This window comes from Solanum dulcamara, chromosome 7 (assembly GCF_947179165.1).
Source record: "Solanum dulcamara chromosome 7, daSolDulc1.2, whole genome shotgun sequence".
NCBI lineage: Eukaryota > Viridiplantae > Streptophyta > Magnoliopsida > Solanales > Solanaceae > Solanum > Solanum dulcamara.
In genome coordinates this window covers 6,332,392-6,349,572 of record NC_077243.1, presented here as the reverse complement: position 1 = coordinate 6,349,572, position 17,181 = coordinate 6,332,392, and the positions used below count along the sequence as shown (strand labels likewise).

The window sequence follows — 17,181 nt, the reverse complement described above, 5'->3', positions numbered from 1 at the left end:
GTTAATTTGTCTTCCTCTCAACTGCTATTCAGCTCCTACTCATCTTGTCATCAGTAAGTGTCTCTTTATGTCAAGAAAAGCCTCAACAGCTTTCATATATAAAAATCACATAGTTTTAAACCTCAATTTAATTTAAACCACAAAAAAAGTAACCAAGGCCACCCTTGTCTGAAGAAAAAAGATAGTATTATTATCTTTGTTTGTTTTATGTTTCTCCTCTCTTTATATTCTGCTGATATTCCGTAGTTGGTGCTGTTCATCAACAATATTTGAGCATCTATAATATTGAAACAAAGCTACTTTCCAAAAGACATGTTTGCCTCACTTAAGAGTCATCAAATCCAAATATTGGAGTACGCATGCACCCATTTTTCAACCACAAAAGGCCCTACTTGAACAGAATCTTGCTTCACATTGAGATACACATTTGGAATTTAAGCTTATGCCCTCAAGTGATGCTGTCTGCCGTGTTCCTAGGCATAGTTTTCATTAGGGAAAAAAGTAATTCAAAGTAGTAGGAAATCAAAATTGGTTAAGAGTTTGGTATTTTCATTCACGCTTAGGTAGGATTTATAGTAATAATAATAATAATGTTTTCCAATTTATGGTCAAATTATGTTCTACTGCACTATTATAAATTAGGATATTTCTAGCTATTTTCATATAGCCGAGAATAATAAAGAAATGGTGAAGATTATAGAGAGAACATCAAAGATTTATGATTTTATAAATAAAATATTGATCTCTATCATGTTGAAATGTTTTTCTTGCATGTCCGACCAAGTTGGTTGGACGAGTGTGGCCATATGCTACTCCAAAATTAATTAGAAAATTCCACTTGAACTGTTTTATATGCAGCAGGTGCACTTCCCAAGTTTATCTAACTATTTCATCCAAATATAGGAGTATTGTTGAGCTCCTATCTAATATTTATTCCACAATTTAAATAGTTTGAAATTGAAATAGCGGGTTGATTCTTTCCAAATATAACATAAATAAATAATTAAAAGTGTGTTTTATTTTAGTAACTTAAGTTTTCATATTAGATGATCACTCACTTTTACACGTTATCAAAACAAGAGATCATACATAAATTTCAATCTCACTGTTGCTTCTTTTTAAAAGAAAAAAGATCACATAAGTTGGCCATAAAAATAAAATAAAAAACGCATGTTAGGAAGCATGTTTAAATATAATATAATTTAGTAACTAAAAATTGGTACTATTTTTTTTTAATAACTTCCAAGTTTTTTAGATGAGATAAAATATTGAGATGATCACATACCTCCTTGGACTCAACTATGCAATAATATTGGACAATTACCAATAAAGGTTGTGGTGGGGTGGTAAAAGTACTCCATCATCCTTAATCAAGAGGTCTTGGATTCGAGCCCTCTTGGATACGGAATCGCCTTTGTTAGAGAGTGCTTTATCTTTTCGACGTAAATCTGAATTTAATCGCGCTTCAATGTGGATACCAGACATCGAATAAAAAATAAAAAAAAAATATCCGACAATTTAAACAAAATACTCCCAAGCCACTTCCTTATTAGTCCTTAGTCTACCCAACCCAATTAATTGGATAAAATAGGATAAGCGTTGAAAAAACATCATATATATGCCGTTAAATAATCATTTAAGTGGCTTCCATTGTCCTATTTGAGAACAGAAAAATTAAAGGAAATTGACATTATTTAGCTCGTCGACATGGTGGGAATGTATAACGTGCTCAATCTGTTAACAACTCCAAACTGTAGAAACAGATAGGTCTTGATGCTAGAGGGGCTGAGTAGAATTATATATTATATATTATATATATTTAGTAGTAATAATTAAGTAGGAGTTCAATAATTGGAAGAATCAAAAGCAAATGTCAATCCAGCTGACATAACCACATGACACTCATGCCACAATGTATCCGATCTAATTTCACGAATGGAATCTAAGAAGAATATGATGTGTACACAATTTTATTTATATTTTGTGAAGATAGAGAAATTGTTTTCGATAAATCTTCTACTCAAATTGCTTTCATAAGACTTAATTTTGTACTCATCCCACATGTCACAACCAGGATGGATTTCTCTATAAATTCCTCTGAACTCACTAAATAAACTAATACATGATTTCTTTTTTTGGTCTAATTATCAAACTATCGTCTATTGCGAAGCATAGATACAACATGGACATTTTTATGCATGAAAAAATATCATGCTATTTCCAAAAAAAAAGGTCCAAATATTTTTATATAGTAAATGATAAAATTCTTGATGAAAATTTTGCCTCCGCGTGTATTAAGCTCAACTAGTGATAAATAACATATCGTTTCTATAAAGGTGCCACGATACAAAGGTCCCCCATTTTTAATTAATATGGATTAATAGTGAAGAAGAAAAGATACATGTCTGGATTTAATCGGGGCTCCACGGACCCCGGACACCGAATGGGAAATAAAACAAAGAAGAAGAAGAAAAGATAGAGGTCATGATCGAGGAGTAGCTAGCAATATTATGGAGTCATGTGGTGGATATATATAGGCCTTGATTTAATAGAGAAAAAAGTTAGAAACTAAACTAAATAGTACTATTCAATAACAAAAGATTATGCTTATACTATATGTTAGCTGTTATCTGATAGGCTTATTAATTACTCTAAGGTGTTATGACATTGAAAGAAGAATGTTTGGAGGGCCTTAAAAAGAATGTTGGATATCTTCCACCAAATTTGAGGATGGAATTTCTCTAGTATTAAATTGGTAGGCCTAGCAATGGGAATGTTTTCTTCAATATGGACCAATTGCGGTTGTGTATCAATGTCAATGTAACGTTTGAGGACGACCATATTAATATTTAATTAGGACCACTCCTTTTAATAAACTTAAAATCCTATATTCAATTTTCCTTATTTTTTTCTTATGAGTTCCATACTCTAAGCATGGTTATCAAGAAAAGGATTTACATTAATAGGGAAATAAATCAATTGACATGAACGGATGCACATTATTGACTTTGTTACAACTTTAGGATGTCCTTCTATCTTTCTCTCGAACTACCTATAAATATTTATAGTCTTCATACGATTCGCCTTTAAAGTTTAGGGAAGGAATAATTATCTATATAATTATGGTATGTATACACAATTTACATGTTAAAAAGATGTGTATACTTATATCGTTCATGTTGTTAGGACGTAGTAGTGAAAATATAGCACATCACTCTTATTGAATTAAATTTTGGGGCATTCGCGCGCCTTTGGAGTGATACTTAAGTTTTATTCCACAAATTGTGGTCTTTAATTTTGTTTTTCTTCAACAATTTAGGTTAAAAAAAGTGACCGAACATACCTCCGACATCGAAAAAAAAATTATTCGACATAAATTTACATTTTCATATCATAATATAATATAAGCTATGTTTTATAAAGCATAATAAGTTATGTTGCTTAGTTCTTACGAAACTTAGGTAAAAAATAAAAATTCGCGGAATGGAATTAAGTTAGAGATAAGGATACTTTGGTCTACAAATTTTATTAAATGAGCAAAAATTAAAAATTATCATATTTGTGCATAAATTGTATAGTGAAATATATAAACGTTATACAAAAAATGCGAACGGTATAACAAATTATACAAATGTATACAAATGCTGCTCGAATTATACAAATGCTGCTATAACTATAGTTACGAATTATAATTAACAAACTATAGCTATGGAGTATAATTAAGATATTTTTAAGTGGCTATATGCGAAAATTCTCCAAGAAACAATTCGTGGATCATGGGACATTCTAGTGACTCCAACTCATATTTCTGGATCAGAAAGCCTTCTATTAATTTTGGGCCTCACTTTAACTCAAAGTCCGTTTAATATCACACGAAGCCCACCTATGATGGGTCTGTTGGTCTAAAAGGTTGTCTTCTGTTCAGATGAATGTTGGACCTTGCGGTGGACAGTGGACTTATTCTATTATTATTGAAATAAGAATTTTCTTTTAAGTTAGATCCTTCAAAGATAGAAAATTAGAGTGTTTATTTTTCGTAAAGCTTGCAACTTTTGCTTTGTTATCCAAACCTTGTATATTCTTAATCCGTTTTTAATGGGCAGTATTGAGGTTATTAAAATGAGTTCAAATATAGTTAATTTATTTAATTCATTCAAATTTTTATGGTTAGGTTTAAGATAATTTGAATTTGATTAATCTCAACACTTTCAAGCCTTAATTCATTTTTAAATAATTTTTAATTGATCCTAATTTAATCTCCAAGTTCAATCTGTTTTAAGACTTTTTATTTATGTCGATATTGTGTATATTCTCATATTTAATGCATGAATTATCATCTACTTTCAGAGTAATTTTATCAAATCACCTTATTAAATAGAAGTTATCTAAACATTGAAAAATAAATTGTATTTAATAACAAAAATAAAATAGATACATCATAATAAATTATTGATTAATTTTATAAAACTGATAAGTATTATTGAACATTTTAAAATAATATAAATGAACGAAAAAATATATCATTATCCTCAAAATTAGTGCAGTTAAAATTTGTTAAAAGAATTTGCCGAACCGAAACATTAACCTCGATCCCAAAGCCGAAGTACTGGCTCAATGCGCCACTTTCCCAAAACTCGACATGTCAAAGCCGTTATAAAACAGAGGGTTTTAGGGTTTAAGACGTCATAACAAAGCAACTCAAGAAACAACGAGTACCGTGCAGCAGAAAATGGGGGCAGAAGTGAAGAAGCAGAAAATGGCAGAGGAGGAAATCGGCATTGATGGGAAGCTGGTTATGTCTGTTGAGAAGCTGCAAGAGATACAAGACGAGCTCGAGAAGGTACACCTATTTTTCTCACATAGTGAAAAACTTATTCTATTTTCCTCACTGTCTCTGTTGTTTTAGTTTCTTTTTGTTCTTCCTGTGGTTCCAAAACCTTAAGTACGGACTAGCGAAATTTCCCTTTTATTATAGGAATCATTAACGTTCCAACTTTTTAAATCATGGTTGGAGCGTACTTGTATAATTAAGATAAGTTCAAATAAAGAAATTGCAATTACTGGAACAAGATGTAAACTTAAGAACTTGGAAGACTTCAAAGATTTGTGGCCGCTCTTTTATTTGACATTAAACAAACAGGATTAAAAGGAAAATTCCGTGAGGTAAAGGCTCAGATTTGTGTTTGACAGGGGAGATACATGTTTATTTAATGCCAAATGTTTATTGAACATTGTACACCTGGAATTGTTGGTTGTGTAGAGAGATAAAGAGAGCGAGAGCTGCGAAGGTGGGAGGATAAAGTTGAAAGGGAAAAGAAGGAAGGAATGTAGAAAAGAGTTGAGGTGTCTTTTTCCAGAGGACAACAAAATTCATTAGTAAATATTTCAAAGAATAGTAAAACCTATGTTTCTATATTTTGACTTGAGGATTCCCAAGGATTTAGAATTGCCTTTAATTTTATAATTGTTGCATACTCCGAGCTATTGATGGGAGAGATGGTTTGGGTAATTGGACCAAGCAAGGGGAGATGGTTCATACGTATTACGTGGTAATCGTGCCATTGAGCTTTTGTGTTGCTTGGGTTTTTCTGTCTTGCGGACCATTGCAAAACTAGAAACAGAAAAAGTTTGGGTGAGACTTGGGGTGAAAATGGGGGAGTGGGAAGGGGTTAATTTTGAAGTTCAAGTAATATTGTCATTGAAGAGATGATCAAACAAATTAAATAAAGAAAATACATCAAAAATAAACAAGAAAGCTTGTAGTGACTGTGGGGGGAATGTGTCAGAATCACCACCTCTTGCTTGAGGTTGAAAGACTGTAACACCCATTCTTCTGTTTTTCACTTCCTTTAAATCAATTGTGAAATGAGAAAAGCAGTTGTGTAAAGTTGTAGGCAAAGAGCAGACTCATGACCAGCTCCAATGAAGATCGTTTAAGTTCAAAGGAAAAGCTCAACATAAAATGGTGTAGGTAGTGGCAGTGAGGTTGGTACAAAGTAAGATAGCCGCTGCAGTCTAATTCTCCCTAATAAGTTCCGATGAAGTTTGCTGGTAGTGGCTCTTGCATAAGTGACTCTACTAATACCATCTCTCCTTTGCTAACAAGCTTACAGATAGAGTGCAAGGAAGATATGAGGTGTCTTAATATACATGGATAGATGGTACATCAGTTGTGATGGTTTTTCAAATGTCCTTTGTCCCGTCAGTAGTCATTTTGTGTCTTGTCCCATGTTTCTTGTTTTTTTTTTGGTTATTTCCTCACCTCTTCAGTCTTGTGTTAGTGATGTGTTTCTTCGGGCTTGACATGCATCACCTAGATTTGAATCCACAAGTCCTTATGATACGGTTGGATGCCATAGAGGTGGTCGTTTTCATGAGAGTAAGAAACGCGAACTATCTTTTCCGTCTTGTTTGTACCTATGGCACCATTTCTTTTGATGAATGGGATGGATTTCAAGTGTAAATGAAACAAATGGTCTAGCGATGGACCTATCCTAGGGAGATGATTTGCAATTGTTGGATGTGCCAGGAAAATCTCCGCTATTCTTTTCGTCCAGTTGTTTTGATGTATTGTGGGGAAAATGCTTCACTATAAACTAAGAAGCTTTAGGGAGAGAATCCCAGTGAACTGGTGTTAAGAATTCAGTGCTCAAGTAATATATTAAAAGAGATAGTTGAAGCAAAATAGTATAGGAAAAACATGGAGAAAGTGAACCAGGAATTTTAGTCAGTATGTGAGTTCACAGTATGTTTGTATGAGTTGGTTTTGCCTTGGCATTCTGTAATCATGAGAGTTGAGTATTGTTATTCTGGATCATATCTTCAATATGATGTGCTGTATTGTTCCATTTTGGTCCTTGTCCCCTCTGGATGTGTGGGCGACTTTTCATATTGTTAATAATAGTTGTGGAGTGGCTGTTCTCGGGGATTTGTTTCTGACAGTCTTAAACAATCGATGGAGGAGTTTGACCACTGCAAATGGCCTGGAGATGGGAGAGAAGTTGAAGGTCATGGGGGCTTGGGATAGTAATGGGGATGCGACCAGTATGTGGGATAGGACGGCTAGTTGTATTAGGACTGTGGCAAGGGAAGTGTTGGGAGTCTCGATTGGTAGTCGTAGTCGGCATCGAGGAGACTGGTGGTGGAACGAAGAAGTACAAGAAAAGGTGAAAGCAAAGAAGATGGCATACGCAAAGTTGATAGAAAGCACAGATGAGGTGGAGAAGTGGACGAATATGGAACTTTATAAAATAGCGAAAAAGGAGGCGAAGTCGGCGGTTTTGATGGCAAAAACAACAGCTTTTGAACGCCTTTATGCTGAACTAGAAGAGAAAGGTGGGGATAGAAAATTGTTCAGGTTAGCCAGGGCGCGGGAGAGAAGGGCACGCGATGTGGACCAAGTGAAGTGCATTAAGGACGAGCATGGAAAAGTATTGGTAGACGAGACCCTTATTAAACAGAGATGGCAGTCCTATTTCCATAAACTCTTGAATGAGGAAGGGGACAGAGACTTTGTGTTGGGAGATTTAGAACATACAGGGAGGCGTCGCGATTTTGGGTATTGCAGGAGTATTAAGGTCGAGGAGGTTAAGAGTGTTGTTCGTAGGATGCGCTGGGGAAGAGCAACCGGACCTGACGAGATTCCTGGGGAATTTTGGAAGAGCACGAGCTCGGTAGGTTTGGAGTGGTTGACTAGGTTATTTAATGTCATCTTTAAAACGGCAACGATGCCCGAAGAATGGAGGTCGAGCGTAATGATCCCTCTATACAAAAACAAAGGGGATATCTAGAGTTGCAACAACTATAGAGGTATTAAGCTACTAAGCCATACTATGAAACTGTGGGAAAGAGTGGTAGAGATGAGGGTGAGGAGAGACGTGTCTATTTCAGAGAACCAGTTTGGATTTATGCCGGGACGCTCAACTACAGAAGCCATCCATCTTATGAGGAGACTGGTGGAGCAGCATAGGGAGAGGAAGAGGGACTTGCATATGGTATTCATCGACCTAGAAAAGGCTTATGATAAAGTCCCAAGAGAAATACTATGGACATGTTTGGAGGCTAAAGGTGTACCTGTGGCATACATTAGGGTGATCAAGGACATGTACGAGGGAGCCAAAACTAGGGTAAGGACAGTAGGAGGGGACTCAGAGCACTTTCCAGTGGTGATGGGGCTGCATCAAGGATCAGCTCTTAGTCCTTTTTTATTTGCCTTAGTGATAGATGGATTGACGCGACAAATTCAAGATGCGGTGCCATGGTGTATGCTTTTCGCGGATGACATAGTCCTGATCGATGAGACTCGCCGTGGAGTTAACGCTAAGCTGGAGGATTGGAGACATACCTTGGAGTCTAAAGGGTTTAAGTTGAGTAGGACAAAGACAGAGTACTTAGAGTGCAAGTTCAGTGAGACACCTCAGGAGGTTGGCGTTGAAGTTAGGCTTGGTGCTCAGGCCATCCAAAAGAGAAGTAGTTGCAAGTATCTTGGGTCTATCATGCAAGGCAGCGGGGAGATTGACGATGATGTCACACATCGTATTGGGGTAGGGTGGATGAAATGGAGGCTCGCTTCCGGAGTGCTGTGTGACAAGAATGTGCCACCAAAACTTAAGGGCAAGTTCTATAAAGTGGTGGTTAGACCGGCTATGCTGTATGGGGCGGAGTGTTGGCCAGTTAAGACTTCTCACATTCAAAAGATGAAAGTTGCTGAGATGAGAATGCTGAGATGGATGTGTGGGCACACCAAGAGCGACAGGATTAGAAATGAGGCTATTCGGGACAAGGTAGGAGTGACCTCGGTGGAAGACAAGATGCGGGAAATGCGACTGAGATGGTATGGACATGTGAAGAGGAGAGACACAGATGCCCCAGTGCGGAGGTGTGAGAGGCTGGCCATGGATGGTTACAGAAGAGGTAGGGGTAGGCCGAAAAAGTATTGGGGAGAGGTGATTAGACAGGACATGGCACAGTTACAGCTTACGGAGGACATGACCTTAGATAGGAGGGTGTGGAGGACCCACATTAGGGTAGAATGCTAGTTCATAGTCTTGTTTTTCTTCTCTATTCATAGGCGTAGTAGTGCATTACGATCTCTTGCGCTGTGAATTCTGATTTATGTTATTTATGTTATTATTTATTACTTTCTATGCTTTGATTACTCTATTGAACCTGTGACGCTATCATTATTTATTTAATCGTTATTTGTTATTTGTATTTATTTATTTGTATTTATTTGTTATCTATTCGTTATTTGTTTGTTGTTTTTCTCATAAAGCTTTTAATTTCCTATTCTAATGCATTTATGCATTTATGCTTTTACTGAGCCGAGGGTCTCTAGGAAACAGCCGTCCTACCTTGGTAGGAGTAAGGTCTGCGTACATTCTACCCTCCCCAGACCCCATGTTGTGGGATTTCACTGGGTTGTTGTTGTTGTTGTTGTTGTAGTCTTAAACAATCAAACATTGACTTTTATCTTCTGTTGGAGGTACTGGGTTTTCAAGTACTCGTTCCACACAAGTGGTGAGTGATTGCACAATTGTGACTGAATCTGACGAGATTTGGCGTCACATCTAATGATTAATTCAAGAACTTTTTCTGGAAGCTTTCCTTTTGTTGCTCGATACTGATAGTATATTGTTTTATTCTTGGTTTTGCATTTTTACTAATGCTTTAACAATTTTCACTAGCAGATTAATGAGAAGGCAAGTGATGAAGTGTTGGAAATTGAACAAAAGTACAGTCTTGTCCGCCAGCCAGTCTATGATAGGCGTAATGATATTATTAAAGCTATTCCTGACTTCTGGCTGACGGCTGTAAGTGATCTGACCTGATTTTCTCTATGTTGCTGAAATTTTACAGTGCTTCTCATACATGGCTTGTGTCATTTGCTTGCAGTTCTTGAGTCATCCTGTTCTTGGGGAACTTCTAACTGAAGAGGACCACAAGGTTTGGTCTAAATTAGAAAATATAAAGTAGACAATTGTCAAATCTTCCTACATTGCTTTTCCCAGCTTTGGCCAATGCTGAATTGGCAATATGACTTCCAACTCTTATAATTTTTTGTGTTCTTCGTATAGCTGTTTGGCTTCTGAATCTAAATGCATAAGTGACTTTCTTCATGCTAGATTTTCAAGTTTCTAAGTTCTGTTGAAGTGGAAGACTCTAAGGATGTAAAATCGGGTTATACAATCACGTTTGTAAGTTCTCACCCTCCACACAACTAATGTATCTACTACAAATCAACGTAGTTCACTGATGATCATCCTCTTTGTTTTACAGAACTTCAATTCAAATCCTTATTTTGAAAATTCAAAGCTCTCGAAGACCTATACCTTCCTTGAAGATGGACCTACAAAAATCACTGCTTCGACAATACAATGGACGGAAGGCAGGGTGAGTTGCCAAATTTTCTATTAAGAGGTGTATCATCTCTGGCTTATCAATTTCCTCTCATTATTCATATTGTTTTATTTGTGAAGGGCATTTCTAATGGAGTTGCTCATGAGAAGAAAGGAAACAAGCGACCCCTTGCTGAGGAAAGGTCAGTTTCTTAATGTTTAGCATTTTTGTTGGTTTATTTTATTAACAAGACAAACTCAAGGTCTCTTAATTTTTTGTATATATCTGCTTTCAACTTTGAAAGTTTCTGTTTAACCATTAGGTTTTCCATACCCTGCTTGTCAACTTGCAAGCGGTCACTTCTTTTGATTGTATTGGTTGAAACCTTAATTTGCCTAGTCTCTGATAGAAGACTTTGTTAGGAATCACTACCAATCAGGATTGGACAGGAAGTTGCTGATATTCACATAGTAATGCAGAGCCCAACTTAATCTTACACTGTCATTGTAGACATAGCCCAGTTCAACGTGTTGCATCAAATGTCAAATACCTTGATGAGAAACAGAAGCATGAGTTTTTATGATTGATGCTGATTATTATTAGTTAATTCAGCTCTGTAGATACTCTTTTGGCAATACTTTTGCACTCTCTGAGTTAGCCCATCAAGTGCATGGTGATTCTCATTAGCAGTTAGTTATAAGATGATAAGTGAAAGGATCACATGCTCAGTGGCCTCGAGTTCCCTAGTCTGCACTGTAGCACTTGAATAAACATCACTAGCTGATATTGTGTGTCATTCTTGCTCAGTTGATTTCTCCCTTGGGGATTGTATTTGCAGCTTCTTTAGCTGGTTCAGTGAAGTCAATCAGAAGGACGATGGTGAAGATGATGAGGATGTCTTTCTGGAGATTCAAGATGAAGTAATGTCTTTATCTTGCATCAATTACTGTACTGAGATTTTTATTTCTTATTTATTCATTTTACATTTTTTGTGGATAAGGTATAGTATTTGTAGGAAGTTTCATTTTCACAATATATCTTTGTTTTTTTCCATCCTTTTTGCAGGTTGCTGAGATAATCAAGGACAACTTGTGGCCGAACCCTCTAACTTACTTTAACAATGTTAGTTCCCTACCATCTTCATTCTTGTTTCCCGTGTTTTATTAATTGTTAAGTCATGGAAGTTGGTTTATTATCTCTAATTGTTTGTCATATGTTACTTTGCGCAGGATCCTGATGAAGAAGATCTTGAGGAGGACGAAGGTGGTGATGAGGTAAAAATAGTTCATTCTTCATGATTGCAATAGTTGCGATAACATTATCTAGACTGTAAGCACATGCATACTTATTTGTTTGCAACTGTAATGTCTCTTCTTCTTTTTTCCCCTAAAAATGCCTGCTAGTGCTTAATTATTTCATTTCATTATTGGGTCTCGTCAATATCTTAATATATGTTTTTTTGGCTTAAATGGCAAATTGTAGTTAAGTATCCTTCCTAGTTGATGCACCAGTAGCATCTTGAAAAGATGTTTGTTGTCCAACCCTCAACGCCACTTAATGCCACATATAGCTTCAATATTGGTCTTGAACATGTCATCTTTTAGAGCTCTTGAGAATTTTCCTCATGCTCTTCAAAAGAAGCGTCAACTCTCAGCATATAGTGTCATTGCTTAGTGAAGGCTATCAAACGATCATATTTATGATTATTATTTATAGAGGAATATGTCTTTGTTTCTGAGAAGAACTGGCTATTGTCCTCAATTTTGCACAGGTGTTGTTACTGTTTTTTTGTGAGCTATATGATTTTACACTAGAGAGGATAGAGTATGAAAAAAAAATGAAATTGCATCACTCTGATAGGAAGAAACTATCCTGTGAATGTCCTAAAGCTTTTATTTTGGGTTTATTATGGTCTATGAACAAATTAACATAAGGGAGTTTAAATGATTTGATTACCTAAACCGAGGACAGTATGTTGTATGATTATGCAGAATTTCTTTTGGCATGACAAGGGGATGAACTTTTTTTTTAAAAATAAGACTTTCTTTGGACGAGGACTTTTGAGAAAAGGTTCAAAGTTGTCCATTGCTATCCAAAATTACTCAATTTTATCTCTGTTAGACATTTGATGATAAATGATCTTGCCATTGGCAAATCGTTTCGTAATTTCCCTTGCCATTACTAGCAAAACTCCACCTTGAAATGGGTTAATGCCACATGTCCAACTTTTTTGAGAAAAAAGGTCTATTTTTTACCCATCAACTTCTCACATTGGAACTCCGTTAATGGTCAAGGGCAAAAATGAGACTTCTTCTTAGCAGAGGAATAACATCAGACCAAAAAGCCTTAACGGATAGCAAAATTGCTCAATATCTGACAGTGCATGGAAAATGTGATTTATTCTCATGATTTTTATCATTTTTGGTACTTTTTTTTCTTGGTTCATGTTTTAAGTGTTCAATGACAATGGCTCTGCTTGTACCCAAACCGATACTTATCTTTGTATTCTGTTTTTCTAATTCTGAAATAGAAGTTCCTTTGGTATTCTCGAATCTTAACATTTATGTGATGATTTAACTTTTAGATCCCAATCTGACTGGTTACTCGCACCATAGCTGAGATAATTAGGAAAACTAAGTATACAAAAAGATAATTCTCACCCTGTAAAATGTTCTTTTTGAGAAAAATGTTACCTTCTCAAAAAAAATAATAATTCTTTTTTAGAAAATCTTTTCCACAATTTAAGATCGCACCAGAGAATAAGTTAGCAAGGATATATTTTGAAGAAACCTTTATGTAATTATGTTATAGATATTAGACACGTCCTTAAACTTAATACTGACAATTTTAAAAAATATCTGATTTGTAGTATGAAAAAGGAAGGAAGAGAGAATTTAAGGACTGTTGATGATAGTAGATGGTGTAAATAAGTGTAATGATGGGATAGGATGTGGTAGCAAGATTTTCTAGCTTTACACTGGAAATTGCGAGCTAAGTTTCTAAACTAATCTGTCTGACGTCTTTTGCAGTGTTGCATGACAAAAATGAGCAGATTTATAAATTACCAGTAGTTAATTTAATATTTTTTGTAGCAATGTAGACTTTTAATTCTATATTCTATTGCATAGGGAAATGCTTCTTTTGTGGAGGCTATGAACTATATTTCGGGATGATAGGAGGGGTAGCTAGACCATTGAGTTCTTTTTTCCCTTCATTTCAGAAGTAAAACAGAAATAAGACTGGATATTATGTCAACTGTCCAAATCTTGGTAGGAAGGAAGGAATGATCATCCTTTCACTTCGGTTTCTAGTTTTACCAAACAACACATGGGTAAGGACACGAAGTACTAAGGGGTCATTTGGTAGAGCGTATTCAAAGAAATAATCCATGCATTAGATTTGTATATTAGTAGTACCTTGTATGGTACACTTTTTCAATCTATGTATAATGAATGCTTGCATTAGTTATACACTCTATTGTGTATTGAGGTGTGTATTACTAATACATGGAAATCCATGGTATTGGTAATGCAAGGGGTTTTGATGCATGCACTAGCATATTTAAAGACCACATTGCCCCTCAAAACCTTTTTTACATCTTTCCACCAATAATTGTGAAGGGTATCTTTGTGAATAAATATTTTTATACAATGTATGCTATTTTTAATACACCGAATCAAACAATGCATAAAAAATAATATATATAAGTAATGCAAGCATTACTAATACACTCTATTTAGTATTATTCATATACACTAGGGGTCATTTGGTTTGAATACAAGTTATGATGATATTAGTTATGATGGGATAAGTTGTGTTGAAATTATTTTTTATTGAGTATTTGGTTTGTTGCATTCAAAATAATATGCATTATATAAATTTTAAGAATAAATTATTTGTTTACAAAAATATCCTTTATGAATGTGAAAAGTGCTATATAAAAAGGATTTAAAGGGATATTTTTGTTATTTACCTATTTTATCCCGGGATAAGTTATTCTGGGATTGCTATACCACTCAAGGAGAAGGATAATTTATCCCAGTCATAATTATTAATCCTAGGATAAGTTATCCCACGCTTTGTAACCAAATAAACAATTGAGGGTTACTAAATTTATCTCAAGATTATTTTGCCTTATCCACCACACCAAACGACCCCTAAATGTATAACTAACGTTATCTTCCTGGTCCCTACCTTGTCTCTTCTTTCTCTATTGAAGTAAAAAGATGTATAACTACTGTTAACATACATGGTCCCTATCATTTCTCTGTTGAAGTAAAGCTACTGTTGCAAGGTTGGTGATGAGGATCCAAAATAATTTGCCTTGTATAATTGACTTACATTTAGCTTTAATCTCTTGGATACACACAAATAGGGCTATCTTGTGTTTGAGAGAAAGTTAACTAGGTCCTTGCTGAATAGTATTATTTTGATGCTTTGTTATGTGATTTGCAGAATAATATATTAGCAAAACACACAGTTTATCCCCTGACCTTGAGGTCTAATCCTTGTGATACACCTCTCTGACATGAGCAACCCTTTACACACACAACCTTTTCAAAGCGTGTTTAAAGATGAACCACTTTCGTGCTTGAATAGTTTTTCAAAACATATGTATGTCACGCCCCAGTAGATTTTATTGGGATCAAGAGATAAAGTACTTGCTAATTGCTTTTCCATTGTGAATAATATTAAACAACTTTTGTACATGGTTCTTGGATCCTTTTGTATTGCAGAGAGCCTAATGAGAGATTATTAGCTTGATTGATATAACTTAATTGAATTGTTAATGCAGGGAAAGGACAACGAAGGCTTAGACGATGATGATGATGAGGAGGATGGGGATGAGTGAACTCTTATACACCTCTTTTTTGAGTTACCATCTTCAAAAGTTTTGTTGAATAGGTTTTGGGTGTCAGTAAAGAGGCTTTAAAATGTTCGGAAAAAGAATGGAATTTAATTTTAGGTGTGAGTCGTGCAATTGCTAACTCTACATGTTTTTTGGTTTTATTAAGTTTAAGCAGTCGCCCTTTTCATTGAGTAATGGCTTATTCATTCCGCTATTCGCATCAATGGAGTGTAAATTTTGTGTCGAGAGTTCGAGGAATATACCTGGCAAGTCACTTTTTTACCAGAAACAACATGAGTTAAAAGGCATTAGTTCTTAGTTCAGTAACTGTTTTTCTTTACAATTTCTCTCTTAACTTTTAAACTAAACGTACAGGTATATCATGTCCTGCGACATTACATCATACAAAGGTAAGGAATCAGAGGTACAATGAGTGTAATGGCGACGCCACATTTTGTCTCATGGCTGGCATTATTAGATACGGAAACAATGGCCACCTATTTTTCATTGAGCTAATTATTATTTTTACTTCGTTTCCTTCCTATAATAAGTTGAAATCGAAAAAAAGTAGAAAGAATAGTATTCTCTCCATTTCATATTAGTTGTTCACATTATTAAAAATAGTTATTCCAAATTATTGTCAATATATAAAATCAAGATAGAATTAATTAGTTTTTTTTTCATCTTAACCTTACAATAGTAATTCTTTTTGGAAGTAGAAACAAGTTTGTAAAATTTCAAAAAGGTTTTTGAAGGAGTTAATTATTAAAACTACCTTTTTAATATATAATTTTTTAAAGGGCGTGTAAAGTGGAAAGTGGAAACTAATATGAAACGGAATGAGTATTAGACTTCTTTTGTCTTGTTTTTTTTGAATAAATTCTTAGCTTAAGATGACTCACATTTCGTGGTAGGCCATGTATCTTTATTCATTCTGCGTTATAACCTTTGTGAAATTGATCATTCCAAAAAATCCACCATCTCTTCACAACATGCTAAGAAGGTCCATCGTTCATGTCTCAAACTAAGGTTCTATGCAGGTCCCCCAATAATGTATACAATTATGCCTTCTGCTTTTAATTTACGTGATCTTATTTTAACCAAAAAAGAAAAATTTGATGGTTGTGGTTGGACTCTATTATAGATTTCTGACCATATACTCCATAGGGCCCTCTTATCTTTTCCTTCTCTGAGCTCTGGTTATGGAAGAAGGAACCGAGAACAAAGTATCAACAGTTTTAAAATTTTTTAAAAAATTATGTTATTCTTATAACAAATTTTACTAGGTGCTCAAATGTTATACAAAATCACAAATTTTAATATTTGTTTTATATTTACATTGTTTTAAACATTTAACTACCGATTAACTATTTAAATAACCGAGCAACCAATATGCTAAAACCCATAATTAAATTCTTGGGCCACATATACGATCTTTATTCATTTTGTGCTAATTCTATTTTTTCCCCCACCTCTCATCAGTCATCATCATCATCATCTTATTTTTATAATTAGCAGTTATAGTTATCCTATTTCAATTTATTAAGGAAATAGTGTATATTTGATCCAATTTTCTCTATTTCACTTCTTTTGGAATCTAAATTATTAATTTTAACGATTCTAAAGTAATGATGATTGAAAATTTCAATAAATTCAGTTCAATGATAGATAATAGTCACACTCTTCATCTTTTATTATATTCAAGGTGTATTTAATGATGATAACGATGATGATAATAATAATGATAAATTGATGGGGTCTTGACAAACATAAAATCGACTACAATTAATTGAAAAGAAGAAGATTTAGTGATCGATGTATAACATTATTCATCATGTGCTAAAAAGGACCAGGTGATGTTTGATTGGCACAATAATTGGATTTGTCCTTGTCTCTCCTTTTATGGTCCTATGTACTATCTCCAATATATAATGTATATTTTGATTTCAATTTGTATATTTTTTAAGTTATTCTTGATATAGTTATTGACTCTT

The 17,181-nt window shown here is 34.7% G+C and overlaps 1 protein-coding gene across 1 annotated transcript; it reads left to right on the top strand.

The window, feature by feature from the left end:
* Window positions 1-4,574: 4,574 nt before the first annotated feature.
* On the top strand, window positions 4,575-15,433 carry LOC129895507 (NAP1-related protein 2). The gene is made up of 10 exons (XM_055971229.1): window positions 4,575-4,840; window positions 9,690-9,812; window positions 9,895-9,945; window positions 10,125-10,196; window positions 10,279-10,392; window positions 10,479-10,540; window positions 11,177-11,258; window positions 11,404-11,460; window positions 11,568-11,612; window positions 15,134-15,433. Exons 1-10 carry the CDS (start codon window positions 4,730-4,732, stop codon window positions 15,188-15,190), a joined length of 774 nt encoding a protein of 257 aa, XP_055827204.1. The 5' UTR covers window positions 4,575-4,729; the 3' UTR covers window positions 15,191-15,433.
* Window positions 15,434-17,181: the final 1,748 nt, after the last annotated feature.

Coding starts and splice junctions, on each gene's coding strand:
- LOC129895507 (XM_055971229.1), top strand. CDS start 4,730: ATGGGGGCAGAAGTGAAGAAGCAGAAAATGGCAGAGGAGGAAATCGGC. Junction 4,841..9,689: donor TACAAGACGAGCTCGAGAAG/GTACACCTATTT, acceptor TTTCACTAGCAG/ATTAATGAGAAGGCAAGTGA. Junction 10,197..10,278: donor CGGGTTATACAATCACGTTT/GTAAGTTCTCAC, acceptor TTTGTTTTACAG/AACTTCAATTCAAATCCTTA.